This window comes from Portunus trituberculatus, unplaced genomic scaffold (genome assembly GCF_017591435.1).
Source record: "Portunus trituberculatus isolate SZX2019 unplaced genomic scaffold, ASM1759143v1 PGA_scaffold_522__18_contigs__length_968829, whole genome shotgun sequence".
Lineage (NCBI taxonomy): Eukaryota > Metazoa > Arthropoda > Malacostraca > Decapoda > Portunidae > Portunus > Portunus trituberculatus.
Window position 1 is genome coordinate 671,365 of NW_025541691.1, and position 23,098 is coordinate 694,462.

Sequence of the window (23,098 nt, forward strand, 5' to 3'; positions counted from 1 at the left end):
GCGTCCTGCGAAGGTGCGTTGATGCTGACACCCGTGGGATCGCGGCACCTCTACGGCGTCACCACCATTGAGCACCGTTCTCGTGCTCCGTGCGGTGACTCTTAGAGGATGACGCAGCCCTGCCAGATGTGGCACTCTTTGCACCTGTGCCTTATGGAACACTACGATCGCCGCCACGTCTCTGCGGTGTTCCAGTGAATCAAGAGGACGCTCAGGCTCTGGGTGAGGTGGTAGTGCAGCATCTACTAGCCGTATGGCGCGGCGTTGGATGCTGTCCAGTCTCCTTCTGTGTGTGGCGGCACAGGACATCCAGGAGAGAGCTGCGTACTCAAGGTGGGGCCGCACCTGTGCCTTGTACAGCAGCAGTCTCCCTTCCTGTCGAGGAAACTGGCGATCCTTCTGAGAGCGGAGATCCTGTGAGAGGCTTTCTTGGCAATGGTTTTGACATGCCTGTCAAACCTCAGCCCTCGATCCACCTCCACTCCAAGTATCTTGACGTCATCTTGGAGTGGGAGAGCAGCGCCAAAGACAACTTTCCTGCCATTGCTGCCATGGCGGCTGGGGACCGAGAGACAACCATTGCCTGTGTCTTCTCCGGCGCGAATGTCACTTGCCAGCGAGCACCCCACTCCTTTATCACTCGTAGCTGCTGATTGATGGCCTCAGCAGCCCGCCCACTGTCCTGGCGTGGATAGGTATAGGAGAGGGTGCAGTCATCAGCATAGGCCATGACTCCTGGCAGTAGCTGGAGAAGATCATCCACGTAGATATTCCACAGGAGTGGGCCAAGAATTGAACCCTGTGGCACTGATGCCTCCACAGGCAGGGACTCAGATGTTTGCCCGTTGACAACCACCTTGAGGCTTCTGTCCTGCAGGTAATTTCCCAGGAGTCGTAGCAAGCCACCCTGGATGCCTTTAGCACGAAGCTTTTCTAGTAATCCGTTGTGCCATACTTTATCAAAAGCTCCTGCTATGTCCAAAGCAACCACTATAGTGTCCTTGCCGTCGTCGAGGGCGTCCTGCCACTGCCTGGTGAGAAGCATCATTAGGTCGGAGGTTGACCTTCCAGGTCTGAACCCAAACTGTTGGTCTGAGAGGAGGGCATTGTCCTTGAGATGGCTACACACCACCTCTGCCACGACCCTCTCAAACACTTTACCCACCACTGACAACAGGGATATGGGTCTGTAGTTTTTTGGGTCCGTCCTGGAGCTTTTTGTGTACAGGAACTACTCGAGCCTCCTTCCACACTGAAGGCCAGACGTTTTCCCGTACACAAGTTGTGAAGACTTGGGTGAGAGGGGCAGCCAGTTCCTGGGAGCATCGCTTCAGCAGGTGCGGGCTGATGTCATCAGGGCCGGTGGCTTTCTGTGTGTCCAGCCCCGCAATAATCGCTTCACCTGCTGATGCGTCACCTCCACCATGGTGACAGTCTTCTCACATTGCTGGACCAGCTGAGGCGGTGGCTGCTGTGGATTCCCCACCTTCATTTTTCCAGCAAACAAGGAAGCCAGCAACTGTGCCCTCTCCTTACTGCTGGTGGCGACAGTACCGTCCTGCTTGCTGAGGGAGGGATGGATTCTTGGTGGCCAGTTCCTGTTTGTCCTTAACAAGGGACCACCAAGTTTTGTTTCCTACGCCAGTGCCACACAGTTTCCGGCGCAGGCTTTCCTCCCACTTTTTTAAGGCCCACTTGCTGGTTACCACCATCCTCCTGCATGCAGCCCTGTGCAGGTCCTTGTTGCGCCGAGTCGGGTTCCTCTTGTAGCGGAGCCAGGCAGCATACTTTGCCTCAGCAGCAACACGGCAACGGTAGCCAAACCATGGCTGATCCGTCGGTCTGGTGGTGTATTCCCTGTGTGGGACGTGGCGTCTCTGGAGGGCGAGAAGGTGAGAGGTGAGTGCAAGTGCTTCACTCTCTGCTCCTCCCTGTAGCAGAGTGGCCCATGGGGTGTGGGTCAGGTCGCGGCGCAGGAAGCCCAGTCTGCTTTGTCTCTCTCTCTCTCTCTCTCTCTCTCTCTCTCTCTCTCTCTCTCTCTCTCTCTCTCTCTCTTTTTTTTATTTATACCAATTTACATAGATATACAGAGTTTTGTACATTATACATTACATACTTAGTACAATATTAGGCTAAAGAAGTCACAGTTAATGCCTTCTATCCGAAAGCCTGCCTCTGTCTGTCTGTCCGTAGCAGCCACTCATTCACTGTACACTTGAACTGCTGCGTGGACCAGCAGCCCTCTACACTCGCTTGCACAGCAACAAAAGCGTTCCACAAGCCGATATACGTGTTGAGGAACTGCCTTTGTTGGTGCCACGTTCTGCACCTGGGCTGGAGCAGCTCCCCAGGGGCACGGATGACGGTTCTGGTGGCAATCTCGGCCTGTCGGGCAGGCTGCTGGAGTTCATGCAGGTGAGCCACCCTCTGCTGCTGCACCTTGAACATGACGGTGAGGCCCGCCACGTCCCGCCGGTGTTGGAGGGTGTGCAGTGTAGGGTGGAAGCCGAGCTCACTCTCCCTGATGAGCCTCGCCGCTCGGTCCTGGACCTTGTCCAGGAGAGCGAGATGTTTGCTGGCCGCGCCGCCCCAGGCAAGGCAGGCGTATTCAAGGAGGAGCGGACCTGCGACTTGTAGAGCAACTCCAGTCCTTTGGCGTCCAGAAGGTAGGAGATTCTCCTCAGGGATGCCAGCTTCCCTGAGGCCTCTCTGGCTAGTCGCTCCAAGTGGGTCCTGAAAGTTAACTTACGGTCGTAAGTTACCCCCAGCACCTCCACCTCCTCCCGCGGCGTCAGTGTCTCCCCGTTGAAGGCGAGGAGCAGGGCTTCACTCGTCCTGGTGATGCTTAGCAGCTGGGTTTTGTGAGCAGCAAACTTAACTTGCCACTTCCTTCCCCAGGCTGCGATGCGGCACAAGGTGGCGTTGATGTCACAGGTGGGTGCAGCTTTCTCCTCCAGTCCGTAGCTGTGGGATAGTGTTATATCATCTGCAAACGCCTTCGCTGCAGGAACGAGGTGTAGCAGATCATTGATATACACATTCCACAGCAAAGGGCCGAGGCAGCTCCTTGAGGAACGCCTGCCCTTATGGGCTGTGGTTTTGATTCCCGCCCATTGATAATTACTTTGAGGTGCCTGGCTCTCAAGTAATTTTCTAGGAGCTGGAGGAGTGCTCCGTCCACGCCTACAGCGCGGAGCTTGGTGATGAGCGCTGCATGCCAAACTCTGTCAAACGCAGCTTCGATATCAAGAGCCACTACTGCTGTGGCCTTGCCTCGGTCCAGGGCCTCACTCCACTTCGTGGAGAGGAGCAGGTGCAGGTCTGCCGCCGACCTCCCTTGCCTGAACCCAAACTGCCTGTTGTTCAGCATGTGGTGGCGCTCGAGGTGCTGCGTCACTCGTGAGGCCACAATTGTTTCCAGCACTTTGCTCAGCACAGGCAGCAAGGACACGGGTCTGTAATTTTTTTGCCTCTGCCTTGGAGTTCTTCTTGTGAAGAGGCACCACACTGCTTCCTTTCCACATTTCAGGCCATGTGGAGGTGGCGAGGCAGTGATTGAAGAGGGAAGTGAGGGGGCGCGCCAGCTCAGCAGCACACTGGCGTAGAACGCGCGGGCTGATGTCCTGAGGCCCCACAGCTTTGTTCTCGTCAAGCTTTCGAGAATCGCTCGCACTTCCACTTCACTTGTTATCACTTTCACTAGTGTCTCTTTCACTATTTGAGGCAGCAGCGGAGAGGGTCTTTCGGGGTCGGGGATGCACATCTTTTCAGCGAAGTGCTTGGCCAGGAGGTCTGCCTTGTCACTTGCACTGTGGGCGAAGCTGCCGTCTGCCTGGTGGAGTGCAGGGACGGAGGTGCCCCGCGACTCACCCTGCTTGTCTTTGACAAGGCTCCACCACTGCTTGCAGCCAACCTGGCCTCCCCTTAGTTTGTTTTTCAGGTTTGCCCTCCACTGCTCTATAGCCCATGCTTGCGTGGCATTCATATGCCTTGTTGCCGCTCGGTGCCTCAGTCTGTTTCTGGCCGTCGGGTGCCTCTTGAGAGCACGCCAGGCTTTGTATTTGGCATCTGATGCGGCAACGCAAGCAGGACCAAACCAAGGCTGATCTGATGCCTTTGTTTTATGGACCGAGTGCGGCACCCAGCAGACCTGCATGTTGTGAAGCAGCTCGGTGAGCTGCCTCACCTGCTGGTTGGCGTCGCCACGCAGCACTCCTCCCCACTCTGTAGTCCTCAGTGCAGCACGAAAGGCATCCCAGTCGGCAGCCTCCCAGCTCCAGAGGGTTCGTTCGAAGCTCTCCTCACGTGGTGTCTTGAACTGTACTCTGGTGAATACAGCCACGTGGTCTGAGGTCCCTACAAAGTCGAGTGGGAAGCACTGTACTGTGTGGGAAGGAAGATCCGTCACCACCGGGTCCAGGGATGACCCAGATTTGTGCGTGGGGAAGGTGACGTAGTTGTGCATGTCATGCACAACCAGTAGTGAGTTAAAGGCGTCCCTGACTGTGTGCTGGTTTAGGTCGCCAATCACTATTACACTGTCACACTGACTGGCAGTCATCAAAGAGTCCAGGTTTAATGTTAGGTAGTCCAGCAACACTGTTCCCTGTGATGGAGGCCGATAGCAACCCACGCACAATAGGCCCTTCCCATTGCTGTCGATTATTTTCAATGTCAAGAGCTCAAGTTCCCCAGGTATGGGTGTGGGTGGCTCTACTACTTGAGCATTCACAGTCTCCTTAAAGCAGAATGCCACACCCCCGCCTTGTGTAGAACGGTCTTTTCTAATCCATGGTGAGTACCCTTTGATACGGGCATAATTGCTTGGCACCTTGGCATCTAAAAAAGTTTCGCACACAAACACTAAATCTATATTTTTCTTAATAATAACACTGTGAGTGAGCTCCCCAATGTTTGTGTGAAAGCCCTCACATTGGCCGACACTATCTTTAGTTCACTGTTGGCCGGCTTGTAGCATCGCCGAGTAGTGGTGGGGCACTGCTCCATACTGTACGCCATATGGGTAAGGGGCGAGGGACCAGGGGGGCCGAGAAGCTGGCGGTCCTGCAGGAGTCACCAGTGGGGCGCGGCCAGCCTCTGGTGTGAAGCAGGCTGGTGAAGTTGCCAAGTAACGTTTCTCAGCGCGAGTAACGTCTCCTGGCCACTCTGTTTCACTGCCTGCACCAGCTCCTGTTGTCTCTCGTCGGCAGCCCTCACACGACAATCCAAAGCTGAGTGGAAGCGACCTTTGCAGTATTCACACACCTTTTTAGGACGCTGCTGCGGTGTGTAACGCGGACTACTGCTGTTCTGAGGTCGTCCTTGCTGTGGTAGTGGTAATGGTGTTGCTTCTGATTGTGAGTTCCCTCGTCTCACTGTTTTCTTTCTTCTGGGTGGTCGGTGTTGCCCTCCTGCCTGACCTCCTTCAGATCTGTTGCCGTTTGTTTGCGTTCGTCGCCTCGGCACCCCTGTTGATGTCTCAGGCTGAGATGATGGTGGGGGGGGAGCAAGTGACCGCCCTTCCTCTCTTTCCTCCGCTGATACGAGCGAGGGGTGAGGTGAAGGTGTGGGAGGGACTTGGGATGGCGCCTGACCTCTTTCCTCCGGTAATTCAGGTGAAGGATGAGGTGTGGATGGAGAAGGAATACCTGTGGTGAGTACTCCTACTTGTCCCTGCTCCACCACATTTACAGGTGCCGGGTTAGGTGTGGAAGGATGCTGGAGGTTGATTGATGTAGGGGATAGAGACGTACTTTCTTGCGTGTCCGCGGGGATAACGGATACAGCCTCATTAGGAAGTTTGTGAGGTCTTGCTGTACATGCCACTGACCTCTGGTGCAGGTCCTCGCTTGCATGAGTAGCCAAGAGGGTGTCCACTATGGATAATGCTTCCACTAGCACACATCTTTTCTCGGCCAGGCCTACAGTTACGGATCTGTAGCTCGTTAGCTGGCTCTTTGTCGTGGCTAACTCACTACGAAGCTTTCTTAATTGTTTTATCAGCTCCTCCTTCGGTAGGGTATCGAGGCCGTCCTCCGGCTGCTCCTCAACCAGATCCGTGGGCGGGATATAGGGAAGAGTCGAGGAAGAGGAATTTTCTTGTGAGTTATCCACAAAAAAAGTGACAGGGTCAGTAATCCCCGCCCGGGCGCGGAGCTGACCTGTGTCGCCGCACCTAAACTCAGCCGCGCCGGCCAGGCAGTGGACGTGGCAGAGATTAGTGCAGGGTTCTGTGGTGCACTGGTGGTCTGTTGTCGGTGACGCCTTTCGGCCACAGACTGCACACCAATGGTTTGGTCTGTACCCGCAGAGACCTTTGGGTCTTTCTATTCGGCGTTCATAGCATTCTAACACCATATCTGTAAGTGTGTGGGATGCGGGCATCGGAGAGAGAGGTGGCACGTAGTACGTAGATTGTGTGGGAAAGGTTTGGCAGAGTGAATATCCTTTAATGAGTGTGGGTGCAGCTGGTCTTAATTCCCGAGGGATTTCCGCCCCCGTAGTAGGCAGGTGGGGTGAGGTGAGGTCAGGTCGACTGGCTTCCTACTGCACCGCTTGTCCTGCTGCACTTTTCACTATTCCGTAATTTCACTGCACTACGCTGCACTTAAGTCACTTCACTTCACTTCACTGCATTGCACTGCACTGTAAATCACTTTCCTTGTTTGCTGTACACTTCCTACGTTGCTTACTTCAGGTGAGGCGGACACGAAGACACACTGTAGGAGCGACCAAGGACACGTCCTCTCCCCACGACGACCTCTCTCTCTCTCTCTCTCTCTCTCTCTCTCTCTCTCTCTCTCTCTCTCTCTCTCTCTCTCTCTCTCTCTCTCTCTCTCTCTCTCTCTCTTCTCTCTCTCTCTCTCTCTCTCTCTCTCTCTCTCTCTCTCTCTCTCTCTCTCTCTCTCTCTCTCTCTCTCTCTCTCTCTCTCTCTCTCTCTCTCTCTCTCTCTCTCTCTCTCTCTCTCTCTCTCTCTCTCTCTCTCTCTCTCTCTCTCTCTCTCTCTCTCTCTCTCTCTCTCTCTCTCTCTCTCTCTCTCTCTCTCTCTCTCTCTCTCTCTCTCTCTCTCTCTCTCTCTCTCTCTCTCTCTCTCTCTCTCTCTCTCTCTCTCTCTCTCTCTCTCTCTCTCTCTCTCTCTCTCTCTCTCTCTCTCTCTCTCTCTCTCTCTCTCTCTCTCTCTCTCTCTCTCTCTCTCTCTCTCTCTCTCTCTCTCTCTCTCTCTCTCTCTCTCTCTCTCTCTCTCTCTCTCTCTCTCTCTCTCTCTCTCTCTCTCTCTCTCTCTCTCTCTCTCTCTCTCTCTCTCTCTCTCTCTCTCTCTCTCTCTCTCTCTCTCTCTCTCTCTCTCTCTCTCTCTCTCTCTCTCTCTCTCTCTCTCTCTCTCTCTCTCTCTCTCTCTCTCTCTCTCTCTCTCTCTCTCTCTCTCTCTCTCTCTCTCTCTCTCTCTCTCTCTCTCTCTCTCTCTCTCTCTCTCTCTCTCTCTCTCTCTCTCTCTCTCTCTCTCTCTCTCTCTCTCTTTTTTTTTTTATTTAAACAAAACTTAATACAAAGGAACATGTACCCAAAGGCGCACTGTCGTGTGCTACCTATTCTAAGGGTACTACAATCTATTTCTCTACAATATTTACAAGACTTAAAAATAGATAATATACAAGATGGTCAGCATGTAAATGGAGCACTATTCGTTTCACTTCACTAGCACTATTCACGCACTGCACTACACTGAGTGTCACGTCACAAAGAGTGTCAGAGGAGTTGGCAGTGTCTGTCTCCACTTATGTGCCATCAGTTTGACACTGTGTGTGTTCATCTCCTGGACGTGAGGCACCGCGGCCGTGAACAAGTTCCACATCCTGGAGACGCGTCCTGCGAAGGTGCGTTGATGCTGACACCCGTGGGATCGCGGCACCTCTACGGCGTCACCACCATTGAGCACCGTTCTCGTGCTCCGTGCGGTGACTCTTAGAGGATGACGCAGCCCTGCCAGATGTGGCACTCTTTGCACCTGTGCCTTATGGAACACTACGATCGCCGCCACGTCTCTGCGGTGTTCCAGTGAATCAAGGGGACGCTCAGGCTCTGGGTGAGGTGGTAGTGCAGCATCTACTAGCCGTATGGCGCGGCGTTGGATGCTGTCCAGTCTCCTTCTGTGTGTGGCGGCACAGGACATCCAGGAGAGAGCTGCGTATTCAAGGTGGGGCCGCACCTGTGCCTTGTACAGCAGCAGTCTCCCCTTCCTGTCGAGGAAACTGGCGATCCTTCTGAGAGCGGAGATCCTGTGAGAGGCTTTCTTGGCAATGGTTTTGACATGCCTGTCAAACCTCAGCCCTCGATCCACCTCCACTCCAAGTATCTTGACGTCATCTTGGAGTGGAGAGCAGCAGCGCCAAAGACAACTTTCCTGCCATTGCTGCCATGGCGGCTGGGGACCGAGAGACAACCATTGCTTGTGTCTTCTCCGGCGCGAATGTCACTTGCCATCGAGCACCCCACTCCTTTATCACTCGTAGCTGCTGATTGATGGCCTCAGCAGCCCGCCCACTCTCTCTCTCTCTCTCTCCTCTCTCCTCTCTCTCTCCCCTCTCTCTCTCTCTCTCTCTCTCTCTCTCTCTCTCTCTCTCTCTCTCTCTCTCTCTCTCTCTCTCTCTCTCTCTCTCTCTCTCTCTCTCTCTCTCTCTCTCTCTCTCTCTCTCTCTCTCTCTCTCTCTCTCTCTCTCTCTCTCTCTCTCTCTCTCTCTCTCTCTCTCTCTCTCTCTCTCTCTCTCTCTCTCTCTCTCTCTCTCTCTCTCTCTCTCTCTCTCTCTCTCTCTCTCTCTGTTTTTAGTTTTGATCCTTAGAAGAAATTTGAACCCTTGGTATCCCTTGCTTGGAAGCTCATAGTCCTCCCTAATGGAGCTTACCAATGTATTTATTTTTTGCAGCTGGCACAAATTCTTATCCTCTTACGGTTATTATTTCCTGAGTTATATGTAAATGCTTCTTAATAATAGAATAATACTTTATAAGCTATAATATTAATATGATCATGTGTGAAAAATCTGAATGGAGGCGTGAACTCACTTATCCAACTAATGAAAACTTCATTACCTGTTACCCTTCTTTCTTCTGCTATATCCCATTGGCCAAATTCATGTAACAATTCTGACATAGGCCTAGAGTATCGGATTTGTTGCCTAAGAGAGCTAGATTTGGTTAGGGTAGGCTAGGTTTAAATGAAATGAGCTCATTAATTTCATAGTGTAAATCATGATTGTATTAAGAAAAAACAAGACATTTCCCACAAATAGTCATTGTCTCAAAAATTAGTTGGCTAGGGTTATATCCATAAAATGGAAAACATTTCTGTATTTCAATGTGTGTAAAGCAATAGTAGATGATTTATTATATTCCTGGTTGACATAAAAGTTTTGTGAATGTTAGACAGATATTCAAAAGAAAGGATTTAAATAAAAATGTAACCATAATTCCATTAGATGGACATGTCATGTTGAATGTTAAAAGATGGGACTTTTAGTGAAGCTTGCATATGTCTGTTTGATTACAAATTTCCTTATTTTCAGGGTAAAAGCAAAGGACTTGATTGATTTCATACAGGATGACAATAGATTACGAGAAGAACGTAAAAAAGCCAAGAAAAACAAAGACAAATATGTTGGTGTCTCCTCAGAGTCTATGGGTTTCCGAGGCTCCAGTCACAGTAAGTTGTTGCCACATTTGGAAGTTCTATTTTTAGTAGTGTTGTAATAATTTATGTTATTAGGGTGGCTAGCTTACTCTTCAGAGGTTTGAGGCTTGAACATTGCAGTCTTAATAAAATTTGTACTATACTGTCTCCAGGATTTTAAGTTTTAAGTTTGTGATTCACCAAGCTTGTGATAGGTACTTCTTTTATTTATTTATTTATTTATTTTATTTATTTTTTTTTTAATACTGACATTGCGATATGACCTGAACTATGCGGGTAGCACTCGCCATGAGAAAGTGGCGATTTCCACTCTAGTAAACAGGATGAAGGGGTCTGTGGTATTGTGGCATCACCACCTCAACACTGTATTCTGCCCCCACTGTCATTGTTCATAGCACCCCATGGTCCCAACCACACTTATACACTCACTTCTGTCTCTGTGAAGTACACTCAACAAATTTGAGGCTCACTATGGGGTGCATCCTAAAACACACACTGGTACAGTGGAACCATGCGTGCTTTGGGGTCCGAGGGGTCTCCAAGCGCATGGGTTCGAATCCTGTCCATGGTCTGAGTGTAGGTTGGGCTTCCTCACGCGGGGGAAACAGTTTCCTAGCAGGTGGGCTTTGAGATAGGAGGTATCCTAAAAAGTATCTCCTTTAGCCCATAAATTCCCGTGAAAAGCCCACAAGGTATAAAAAAAAAAAAAAAAAAAGCTTCCAGAAGGTTACGGACACTCCAGAGTGCGCTATAGTGGTGTTATGGCTTTCTGAACCTCGTAGTTGGGAAACATAAATGTACTCTCTGCAGAGGGGACAATGTCGATAAACAAACGTCTTGCTTTTTTGTAAGAGTACAGTAATTAATTGTCTGTCTCATTATCCAGCTTTATTTTTAGGATGTATTTACATATTTGCTTTCATATGTGTACGAATAAGGGCAAAACTGCTGAAAATTTTTAAGAAATTGTACATTTCATATGAGATGTTGACAGTTTTAAATTTTCACAATAGAAATAATGGTTCATTGTTTGTGACACGCAGTGTCGACCTATTTGTCTCAAACTTGGAGGCAGTACTGTACATTCATGTAATCTAATATAGTTTGACACTTGCCTTTCTCCATCTCACACATACAGGACACATGACTGTTTATACATTGCCCACAAAGAAAAGTTTCCAAAATAAAAACAAGTGAAATGTTCCCACATGACTAGAGGTGTACTTTATTTTTGCGGTCCCAGCCATATGATCTTTAGGCAGAGCTTGTGGTGGTGTGAGTCACACCAGCCCTTCTCCCTCCACTGTTCATCAACACTTCACGCATTAGTGTGCTCCCAGAGCCTGGTGAGAGAGTGTGTGTGTGTTGTGTTGTCTTAGTCTTTTGTGCCTCAACACATGTAACTTACCATATTTGATGGCTTATAAGAGGCATGGGCTCTTTAAGATGCACTCACTTTTGGCAGGTATTGAAATGAAAAAAATGATCAATGAGGAGATTTAAGCTCTAAATATGAAGTGAAGGATTTCACCTAATACTTGAAGACTCGTATGCATTTAGATCATTATTACATCCTAATATTTTGCATTTAAAAACTGATCTTTGCTAGTAGGCTACACACCAATCCTGCTGTAACTTGTGAGATGTAAACATATACATGGCATATGGTACTGGCAGTGACTGTAAGAGAGTCAGAGACTACAGGGCTGATAATCATGATTTTTTTTTTTCTCTCCACATGTATGCAAGGTAAGAATGTTAAAAGATAAGTGTAATTTTAATTGTATGAAAGTATTTCTTATCTCAAGGAGTAATGGCATCACACTGTAGAACATAGTGAAGCCTGCCTGTGTCAAGATTAAGATCACTGACACCGACCACATATGTTATAGTTCAGTGCGTTTTGGTTGGGAGCCGATACAAAGGCTTTCAATCCCACACCAACTACTGGACTGAACTGATCATATAGTGCATGGTGTATAGTCACTTAGACAAATTGTTCATGACTGGTGTCATTGTATGTGAATTACCAGTAAGTATGACCTAATATTAATATAATGGTACCTTGAAAGAAAGAGTTGTTTTGTGGTGTAGTACCTATCATCACTTTGTTTACATCTGCAAAGATTTCTCTGTAATGAACCTTTGCCTCATAGGATGCAGGGTCATTTCCTGAGACTTCTTTTAGAGAAAAAGGTGCATCTTATGAGCCATCAAATATGGTACATTAACTTTGGAGCCCTACCTAACAACTCCAGCTGATCACAGTGGGGTGTAAGAAGCTCAACATGGAGGAGAAGACCCATTGCTCTCACCCTATTGGAGCAATGCATGCCTAGGAAATGAGTGGTGGAGGAACTGAGTGTGAACAGATGGTCCATTTACTGGCTGAAAATAGAGGCAGCACAGAAACCAGGCTCCAAGGGCAAGAGGAAGACTACTCCTGAGACTGAATGCATCCTAAAGCGTAAAGTAAAAAAGAATCCATCTATAACAGTAGCAGAATTAAAAACTAACCATCCTGAGCTGTTACAAAACATCGTGATCCACAGCATCCAATATTGCCTCCAAAAGGACCTTAAACCTCTGCTTACGGAAAGGATGATGAAGAAAAGGATTGCATTTGCAAAGAAATATAAGTACTGAACACCATAGCAGTGGAATAAGGTGATGAGCGATGAGACCACCTTTCAACTAGTAAGGATGGGCCCCAAAGTGATGAGGAGGCCCAGTTGTGGGTAAATTAATGGAATAAATTATAGCGAAAAACATTAGGGAACACCTAGACAAAAACGGCTTGATAAATCAAACACAACATAGATTTAGGAAGGAAGTCATGTCTTACAAACTTGTTGAACTTTTATAGTAGGGTTTATGAGGCGGTAGATAAAGGTGATAATTATGACAATCTATACTTAGATTTCAGTAAAGCCTTTGACAAGGTACCTCACCAGAGGCTCTTAAAAGAGGTTAAAGCACACGGTATAGAAGGTAGAATATTAGACTGGATTAGAGCGTGGTTAGACGACAGGCGACAAAGGGTAGTAATTAATAGATCTAATTCTGAGTGGGGAGAAGTAGTTAGTGGGGTGCCACAGGGCTCAGTTTTAGGGCCATTATTATATCTAATATATATCAACGACTTGGATAGTGGAATTAACAGTGACATTAGTAAATTTGCAGACAATACAAAGATAGGTAGATTAGTTAGGTCTAATTTGGATGCCATGGCCTTGCAGGTAGACTTGGATAGGATGAAAGAATGGACAGATAGATGGCAAATGCAGTTCAGTATTAGCAAGTGCAGAGTACTGAGCATAAGTAGAGATAATCCAAGCAATAGGTACATGATAGATAACGTGGCACTAGGTAGTTCCAAGTATGAGAAAGATTTAAGAGTCATAGTTAGCTCCAATCTCGGTACAAGGAAGTAATGTATTGAGGCCAGAAATAAGGCGAATAGAGTATTAGAATTATTTTTAGAAGTGTTAAAAGCAGGAGTCCTGAAGTAATACTAAAATCATACTTGGCGCTGGTCAGGCCACATCTTGACTATGCGGTACAATTCTGGTCCCCACATTTCAGGAAGGACATAGCTGTGTTGGAATTAGTGCAAAGGAGGATGACTAAAAAGATACAGGGAATGAGGGATATTCCCTGTGAAGAGAGATTGAAAAAGTCAATTTGCATTCCATAGAAAGACCTAGGTTAAGAGGAGACCTGATAGAAGTATTTAAGTGGTATAAGGGTTTTAACAAAGGGGACATGAATGTAGTTCTTAGGATCAGTAGCGGGGACTGAACCGGAAATAATTAATTTAACCTTGAAAAATTCAGGTTTAGGGAAGAAATGGGAAGAAACTGGTTTTCAAACTGAGTGGTTGATGAGTGGAACGGTCGCAGTGGTCATGTAGTCAGGGCTGAGTCAATAGGGAGTTTTTAAAGAAGGTTAGATAAGTTCATGGATGGGGATGATAGATGGAATTAGGTAGCTTAAGCACACAGGTACTGCCTCGTATAGGCCTGGCGGCCTCTTGCAGCTTCCCTCTTTTCTTATGTTCTTATGTGTCCCGGCATAATCTGCAGTACATGATTAAGACTAAAAAAACCTGGATAATGTTATGGTGTGGGGTGGTTTAATGGTTCAAAGGGCAGGGTTGGACTGTATATCCTCCTCAAGAATGTTACAATAAAGACAAATAATTACATTGAGGTTCTAAGGGAATATTTGCTTTTTATATGGGATATTCATGGGTGTGAATTTTTTATGCAAGATGGTTCTCCATCCCACAGGGCCAAAAGTGTGAAAAATTTTCTGGCAAACAGTAATATTCCTCTGTTTGAGTGGCCTGGTAATTTCTGACCTTAACCCAATAGAAAATGCCTGGAATATAGTATTAACCATATAGAAAATGCCTGTAACATGATAAAAGATGGTCACCATGTCAAAGGGGCAGCCATAGGAGTCTCCAGCAGACCGCAACTATCCATTGTAGAGGTTACTCCAGTTGATGAGCATAAAATGCGACTAAGGCTGAAGCACAGTCTAAGCTTCATGTTTGTTCTTGCAGTATACGCTCCTACTTAGATGTGTTAAACTGAAGAGAAGGAGAAGTTGTACGCCAAACTCAACTCTGTACTTGACCAGTGTCCCTGTCATGATGCACTTATTGTCTTGGACGACTTTAATGCTGTCACTGGCACTGAGAGAGCCGGTTACGAGCTATGTGTTGGTCCCCATGGCTCTGGTACCAGGAATGACAACAGCTCTTTCTTCTGAATCTTGCAAGATCCAGAAGGTTGAGAATTGCAGGTTCTTGGTATCAGAAACCAGCGCTGCACTGCTGGACTTAGTATAGCAATATCGGAGGGGTAGCGTCAGAGATCAACCATATCCTTGTTAGTACGAGTACTCGTTAGAGAATCCTCCAGAACTGCAGGGTTTTTCAGAGTGCCAAGTTCTTTGCCACTGATCACAGGCTTGTTGTTGCTACACTCAAGCTTCATGTCAAGTCCAGAAAGCCTCCAAGATATGATCACACTATCAGCTTGAGAAATTGAAAGACTTGACATGTGCTCAGGAATATGCAGTGGCAGTCTCCAATCGGTTTGGAGTGCTCGACACCATTGAGGACCTGGTAGAGCTATAGAATATCTTCAAACGTGAGACTCTTCAGGCTGCCAAGGAGTACGTTGGGGAAGCGCCCAAGGTCACGGAGTGGTTTCGCCTCGGTAGAGACGCTGGACAATATTGAGGAGAGTCACGTTGCCAGACTTGCTGGGAACCATGACCAGTACATAGGACTAGAGCTCTCCTGAGGAAAGACAAGGAGAGATATGTCAGGGGTCTCACTGAGGATGTAGAGTGTCATTTAAATGCTATTTCCAACCTGCCTATCGAGCCCTGAAGAAACTCTGCTCCAAGTCTACGTCTCAGGTAAGTGCTATCCGAACAGCAGATTGTCACCTCATATTGGACGCAGATGGGTAGATGGCTGAGTACTTTGAGCAGCTGTTCATGGTAGATCCTCCAAGCGGACAGCTCCAAACTACAGGGTTACAGATGCTTGATGATGTCAAAAAGGCTGTGGCAAAGTTGAGGGGTGGAAAGGCATCTATCATCAGTGCGGAGCTGCTTAAAGCGGGAGGTGAGGCCATGATCCGTGGGTTGCATGCTGTCTTGACTGCTGTATGGAATTCAGGTACCATTCCTCCTGACTGGTAAAAGGGGTTGGTCATCCCTATCTGGAAGGGGAAAGGGGACTGTCATGAGTGCAACAACTACCGCAGTACAGGCAACCCCCACTTAACGAAGGGGTTACGTTCCTAAAAAAAACCTTTGTTAAGTGAAACTTCGTTAAGCGAACCGATTATAACAAGTTTAACCCTTGACTTGAATTTCCTTTGAGAGTAAACAAAGCGAGAGTGCATCATAGTACAGTGAAAGGTTTAATGAAAGTAAAAATTATGAAGTTAAACATTTAGGCAGTTTAATTTAAGTCATTATAATGTACACTAATGTATGTATGTACGTAACTTTATAATGATGATCTTAAATTTATGAAGGGAGGGAGAGTGAAATGGGAAAGACACTAACCGGCAACCTGTGGAATGTAAACAAAGTTCGCATCATTGTATCACATACAAAACTTATGTACCACATTTCCACAAGGCTTTCCATTTTATACATTGTAGAGTCATGAGTTCAGGTGGTTCTTTTAGCTTGCAAGATTCTTAATAGAGTCTGCTGACTTGAAAATAGTAGAGACAGTAGATGGAGTCAAGATGGTGGCGAGCAATGCTATTAGTTTTCTCGCCTCTCTCGTGTCTGTGAATAATATCCAGCTTCACTTCGAGAGTAAGAGACTTCCTGGTCTTCTTAGCAACGCTAGGTGACATTGCAGGGCGTTTTGGTGGTAAGTTGAGCGAGGGAAGACAAGCTGCTGCTGACACTGTTACTGTTTTGAACTAGGGGATTGAGTGGTGCACGTGTTGTCCACAAGAGGCGCTGGTGTATTAAAAAGTCTGTCGGCTTGCGTGATACAGCGGGGCTTTCAAACTTGGAAAAAATTACCTGGATAAAACTTCGTTAAAGCGAGTTTGGTGTTCATTAAATATTTAGAGCAGATGGTAGGTAGTAAAATGAAACCTTCGTTGCTGTGAAATTTCATTGTGTGAACCTTCATTGCCTGTATAACACTGCTCAGCGTACCAGGCAAGGTGCTTGCCCATTTGCTGTTGATGCGTGTCCACAGTCACCTGCTGAAACACCAGAGACCTGAACAGTCTGGGTTCACGCTTGGTAAGTCGACAAGTGACTGGATCCTAGTGCTTCATGTACTAGTGGAATGTTGATGTGAGTTTCAACAAGGGATGCTTGCAGCCTATGTTGATCTCAAAAAGGTGTTTGATTCAGTGCATTGAGAGACATTCTTGGACCTTGTACGTCTCCATGGGATTCCTGCAAGGAAATTATTGGTCTATTAACTGGCCTCTACTACAGGACTGTGAGTACTGTGAAGTGTGGAGGGGGCATGTCTAGCTTCTTCCCTGTTAACATGGGAGTGAGACAGGGATGCGTGCTTGTTCCGTCACTTTTCAACACTTGCAAGGACTAGGTACTAGGCAGAGTTGTAGAGCAGTCATTGTGACACATCTGTTGGCAGTACTGAGATTACAGTTCTTGTTTTTGCTGATAATGCAGTAATCTTTGCTAGTCACTAGAGGTTCTGGTAATGGCTCTAGAGGCACTGCACGAGGAGGCAAGGCCTCTGGGACCAAGGTTCAGGTGTTTGGAGGCTTGCTGGATGAAACAGTACAGTCCGTCCATGCTTGTGGCAAGGACATTGAGATCTCAGAAAACTTCACATATCTTGGTAGTGTAGTGTGTAACGACAGTGGGTCAAGCCAGGAAGATTGGCCTGGCCCACGATGTTATGGACACACTCAACACGAGTATTAGGTGTTGTCGGCACTTGTGCAGACGGGTGAAGATTCGGATCCTCAAGTCGCTGGTGATCCCTGTCTTACTCTATGGTTGTGAGACATGGATGCCAAACACCGATCTGAAGAGACAAAATGATGTCTTTGGTATTAGAGGCCTTCGCAGGATCATGGGGTACCGCTGGTATGACTTTGTGTCAAATCATTGATTGCTCCGTGAGACTGATTTGATGCCGATTAGCAGCATAGTCCGTCAACACCAACTGCGATTATATGGGCTTGTGGCATGCTACCAGGAAGCTGATCCTGCATATCAGGTTGTATCCGAAAAGAATAACCCAGCATGGTGGAGGCCAAGGGGACGTCCACAGAACTCATGGCTGTTGCAAGTCTTTGCCTCTTGCTGGGAGTTACTTGGCATGTGAAGGGAACCTGCATGGAGACTCACGAGGCATGACCGCCTGGAGTGGCACTGCAGGGTAGGCTAGGTGACGCACCCATGATTGATAATTGATGGTAAAAGATGAGGTGGAGAAGTATCAGCCTGCTTCTATCCCAAAGCTGAAGGGGGACCTAAAAAGTGTATGGACATCTCGTATTTAGAAAAACTAGCCTCTTCCATGCCTGAGAGGCTTAAAATGGTGCTGAAAAACTAAAGAAATATGACTAAGTACTAGATGTACACAAAGGGATGCAATAAAACAAGTGGAAATTGTACTTTTGTGTGTTTTTATCCAAAAAAACATAGTGGGAACTTTTCTGTTGCAATGGCTGTAGTATTGTGGTAAATAAGATTATCTGTACAAAAATAAGTTTATGATATATATATATATATATATATATATATATATATATATATATATATATATATATATATATATACGTATGTTTATTTTTATTATCTGTAATGACAAGGATGACATATGTGATGAAACTATGAAACTTGAGGAGATAATGTGCAAAAATTGGAATGGTAAGAATTTAGGACTCAACTTGAATACTTGAGACTTGTGAGATATTTTAGTTATGTTTATAGAATAATTACATTTATGTATTTATTAACTTAACTAAATGAGTTGACATATATTTCAGGTGAGTGGGACAATTGGGGAAACAGCAGAAGAAAAGAAGATTCTGATTTTGGAACTCGTTTTGAAGACTCTCCAAACATCAGGTATGTCTGTTAATATGTAGGCTTTGGTCTTCATAATGGCTGAGAAAAACTGCTAGATTAACTTGCCAACTGTTACACAACCAAAAAAAAACTTTGTACAATGGAAAGAAACTTTTATATCATTTGTGTTATTGAACCAAGTCACATAATAATATGAATATTTTTAGCCACCCTCATCAGAAGAACAAGTAAGATGGCAAAATTATCTAAATACTACACACGTAATCACTAGTTAGGGATATATCATCATCTTTGGATGAATGTTATTTTTGCCTCTATGTAAGTTTAGTTTATTAATTCAGGGATTAGGATGATGTGGGGGTATATCATTCTATAAGTGAAAAAATATTACTAAAATCAAATTTAAATTTTAAAGATATGACTGAGTCAGAATTATTCTTCAAAGAAGGTGCTACCTATGACATGGCTAAATTTTATCTGGATGTAATTAGTAACTTTTTTTTTTAACTATTTAACAGATAATTTCCATTTTGTATGAATCACCTCCATAGTGGGGATAATTGGTATATATATTATGGGAGTGTTCCATGCATAAAGTTTTCACCCAAAAAAATTAATTACAATTTATAATGAATGAGATATTGCTGTCTAAAATTAAAACAAACACATTATTGAAAGTGTCCTATTGATTAATGAACAACAGAGAATTATCTTTTGAGGCATGGCTGCCTTATCTTGGTGATCAGTATTACATTTCTATTTCATCTCTGAAGTACCAATAACAAGTATTATAAATGATGTTTTGCTTTGTGAAGTAAAACAGATGTGCATCCAGTATTGTTTATCAAAACTGGAAAAATGAATTTAGCTTTTAACTTTTATTATCACTAGGCTACCTCATTTCATTTTAAATGGAAACAGTGGAATATTTAGTTTGACCATGCTTGAAAGTTGTTGAATACTCCCTTGTTAGGGCAACAACACACCTTTACAGAATTCTTCGGACACCTCTGCTTTGTCCTATATTAGAGGGAAAGAAAAAGTGTCTGGAAAACCAAACATAAGATTTGAACTGGAGAAAACTTAATTATAGCTGGTATTGTCCTCAATAGAGAGGAATTTACCAATATAATGCACCTTTTCCCAAACATTTCACCCTTCTTCCAGTTCCAGCTCCACCAATATGAAATCCCCTATTTCTGCTTCATTCTGTGCAGATGGATAGGGCTGGCCTGCTTCATCATCCACCTCATCAGAATATTCATACAAGTCATCTATAACCACCTCAGGGTTGTTTTCATCTTCATTACTCAGTGGTTCTTGTGGTCTTGTCACTTTTCTGATTTTTTGCCATCGTCATCTCCATCTTGCCCTTCTGTTGGAGGTTCTCAATGGTCTCCTCATTTTCTGTGAGGATGCATGCAAGGACCCTCTTCCTCCCTTTCTTATGAAGTCATGCTGCAACCTTAGGTTAGGGACAGATATCTTGTGGTGTTAGGCTGCTGCTCGAGGTAGAAGGAATGGCAGCTGTAGTACTGTCCCTGGAGGGTGATGGTGGAGGACAGTCAAGTGTAGTGGAGGTAGAAGTTAGGCTTACAGAAATGACAGACTCTTCAATTGCATTACTTGGCTGGGGACTGGTGGGACTACTACAACTGTCCTTATCCTTTGGATGTGCTGCCTGGTCACTGACAGCTAATCTCATGTAGACTTCACTAGAAAGTATGTTTCAATTTACTGGCCAGATGTCAGTAGCTGAAAAGCCACTCATCACATTTGAGGAAGTCCTGGCTTTAATCCATGCCTTGGTGACAAAATCTGGGAGCATTTGCTCTGTAATATGAACCTAAGGATGCATGAAGGGATAGTCATTCAGTAGTCCTCGCATATGCAACTTGAAAGCACATTTCCACAATGCTTTCCATTTTATTCATTGCAGAGTCACGAGTTCGGGTGGTTCTTTTAGCTCGCAATGGAGATACGGTCTCACCAGCCTTCTTAATAGAGTCTGCTGAGTTGAAAATAGTAGAGACAGTAGATGGAGTCAAGCCATGGTGGCAAGCAATGGTATTAGTTTTCTCACCTCTCGTGTCTGTGAATAATATCCAGCTTCACTTAGAGAGTAAGAGACTTCCTGGTCTTCTTAGCAATGCTAGGCGACATTGCAGGGCTGGTTGCAGGGCGTTTTGGTGGCATGTTGAGCGAGGGAAGATGAGCTGGAGCTGTTGCTGGACGCTGTTATTGTTTTGAACTAAGAGCAGGGAAGGGGAGGGGAGTGAGTGATGTGCGTTTTGTCCACGAGAGATGCTGGTGTATTCAAAAGCCTGTCGGTTTGCGTGATACAGCAAGGCTTTCAAACTTGATAAAAATTACCTGGATAAAATTTTGTTAAAGTGAGTTTGGTGTTTGTTATACGAGCAGATGGTAGTGAAAGGAAATGTTCGTTATAGCAAAATTTCATTGTATAAACGTTCATTAATCGGGGATTGCCTGTATTATGCTGATTTTCCCTGGAATCATTACTGTTTCTGTGTCAGAAATCTGTCTGTGTGCTGAATGCATAAGAGTTGATAGTGTCTGGCATGGAGGCATACATTCCTCATTCTTTTTCTCAACCTAAACCTTCTAAACTTTGGTTTAACTCAACCTGTTCTCGTGCTATACATGGTAAAGGGGTTGTCACAAAAGGTACTTTAGCCTTACATCACTTGAATCTCATACACTATATTTCTGCCCAGAATCATGCCAAGTCTGTTCTTCAACTTGCCAAACACTGTATCATAAATAGAAAATATCAAAATCTTTCAAGCTCCAACTCTAGTTGAGACTTCTGCCATTTTGCCAAAAACATCTCCAATAACTTTACTTCTTCATCTTTCCCTCCTTTATTTCATCCTGATGGCACAACTGCCATCACATCTGTCTTTAAAGCTGAAATCTTCTCTCAAACCTTTGCTAACAATTCCACCTTGGATGATTCTGGGCTTGTCCCTCCCTCTCCTCCTCCCTTTGACTATTTCATGCCTTTAATCAGTTCTTTGTTTTCCATGTCCTCACTGGCTTAAACCCTCAGAAGGTTTATGGACCTGATGGGGTTCTTCCTATTGTTCTCAAAAACTATGCTTCCTTGCTTGCACCTTGCCTGACCAAACTCTTTCAACTATGTTTATCGACTTCTACCTTTCCTTCATGCTGGAAATTTGCCTATATTCAGCATGTTCGTAAAAAAGGTAACCATTTCTGCCCTATAGCTTCAATTTCTAGCTTCTCTAAAGTTTGAATCTATTCTCAATAGGAAGATTCTCAAACATCTGTCACTTCACAATCTTCTGTCTGATCACCAGTATACCTTCCATCAAAGCCACTCTACTGGTGATCTTCTGGTTTTCCTTATTGAGTCTTAGTCATTCTCTTTCAGAGATTTTGGTGAAACTTTAGCTGTTGCGTTAGACATATCAAAAGCTTTTGATAGAGTCTGGCACAAAGCTTTGATTTCAAAACTGCCCTCCTGTGGCTTCTATCCTTCTCTCTGCAACTTTATCAAGTTTCTTTTCTGACCATTCCATTGCAGCCATGGTAGACAGCCACTGTTTTAAATCTATTAAGGTTGGTGATCCTCAGGGTTCTGTCCTGTCAGCCACTCTATTATTTATTAATGATCTTAACTAAACTTCTTGCCCTATCCACTCCTACGCTGATGATACCACCCTACAACTTTTCCATGTCTTTTCAGAGACGACCAACCCTTCAGGCCTTGCTGCACAAGGCTTTATTCTTCCTCTCATCCCTATTCTGTCCAACTCTCTAATGCAAGAGTAACCAATACTCTCAATCATTCATACCTTTCACTGGTAAACTTTGGAACTCCCTGCCTGCTTCTGTATTTCCATCTTCTTATAACTTGACTTCTTTTAAGAGGGAGGTTTCAAGACATTTGTCCCTGATTTTTGGATAACTCTTATGATCTTTAAGGGAACTGGCAATCCAGTGGGGCCCTTTTTTTTCTCTCTCTCCTCATTATTTGTTTACCTTTAGCCAGCTTCTCTTTTCTATTCATTCAGCCTTTGTAATTGAAGATGTCATTGGATTGTCCCTTTCATAAAGGAGTCATTCTAGTGCTTCTTGGGAATTTGCGCATCCGTGACGTCAGGAGATTCACAAGTAGTCAGAGCGGGGGCGTTGGTTCAGTTAGCAAGCTGCTGGGTAGGTGTTCACATGCTTCTCTCTCTCCCATTCTCTCTCTGTTCTGCGCCAACATTGGTCACAATGCCGAGTTGTGCAGTGCGCAACTTTTAATTATCAGTAGTATATAATATGTATGTGATAAATAAAAACCATTATTATTATTTTTTTTCCTGGTAATTTTGCACCTTAAGTCTGTTACATTAGTAAATTTCTGATGTCTAGTTATTGAGAAGTAAATTTCTGATGTCTAGTTAGTGAGAGGTCCCCATTCAGTTACTTGTGTAGATATAAATTGCCCGAGTTATATATGTAACAAAAATGAAATAATGATAATAACGAAAACAGCAACACTATATTAATGTTAATAATAATAAGAGCAAAAATTTAATAATAGTAGTAGTAATAATAATAATTAATTATAGCAAGAGTATTGATATCATTAAATATGTTAATGATACAGTGGTCAAAGAGAGAGAAAGAGAGTACTCTGACAATTGAGAGAGAGAGAGAGAGAGAGAGAGATCTGGCAGGTAGAGAGAGGGTGTGGGGCAGTAATAGGATGCAGAGAAGCCTTCACCAAACTTGTCCCCTGTGCCAGGTAAGTATGATTTGCTCAGCGGGCAGAGGGAGAGCGTGAGGTTTCCATGCAAGAA

General features: G+C 45.3%; 2 protein-coding genes across 2 annotated transcripts in view; both read left to right on the plus strand.

Moving 5' to 3' along the window:
• LOC123500958 (clathrin interactor 1-like) overlaps positions 1-18,352 on the plus strand; it is an 84,174-nt gene extending 65,822 nt beyond the window's left edge. The window contains exons 4-5 of the mRNA XM_045249504.1: positions 9,559-9,695; positions 18,218-18,352. Of these exons, the coding sequence (XP_045105439.1) occupies positions 9,559-9,695; positions 18,218-18,312 (232 nt within the window). The 3' untranslated portion in view covers positions 18,313-18,352. The remainder of the gene's footprint in view (positions 1-9,558; positions 9,696-18,217) is intronic.
• A 1,653-nt stretch (positions 18,353-20,005) lies between these two features.
• Positions 20,006-23,098, plus strand: part of LOC123500954 (phospholysine phosphohistidine inorganic pyrophosphate phosphatase-like) — a 14,528-nt gene continuing 11,435 nt past the window's right edge. Inside the window, exon 1 of the mRNA XM_045249500.1 lies at positions 20,006-20,095. Within this exon, the coding sequence (XP_045105435.1) occupies positions 20,006-20,095 (90 nt within the window). The remainder of the gene's footprint in view (positions 20,096-23,098) is intronic.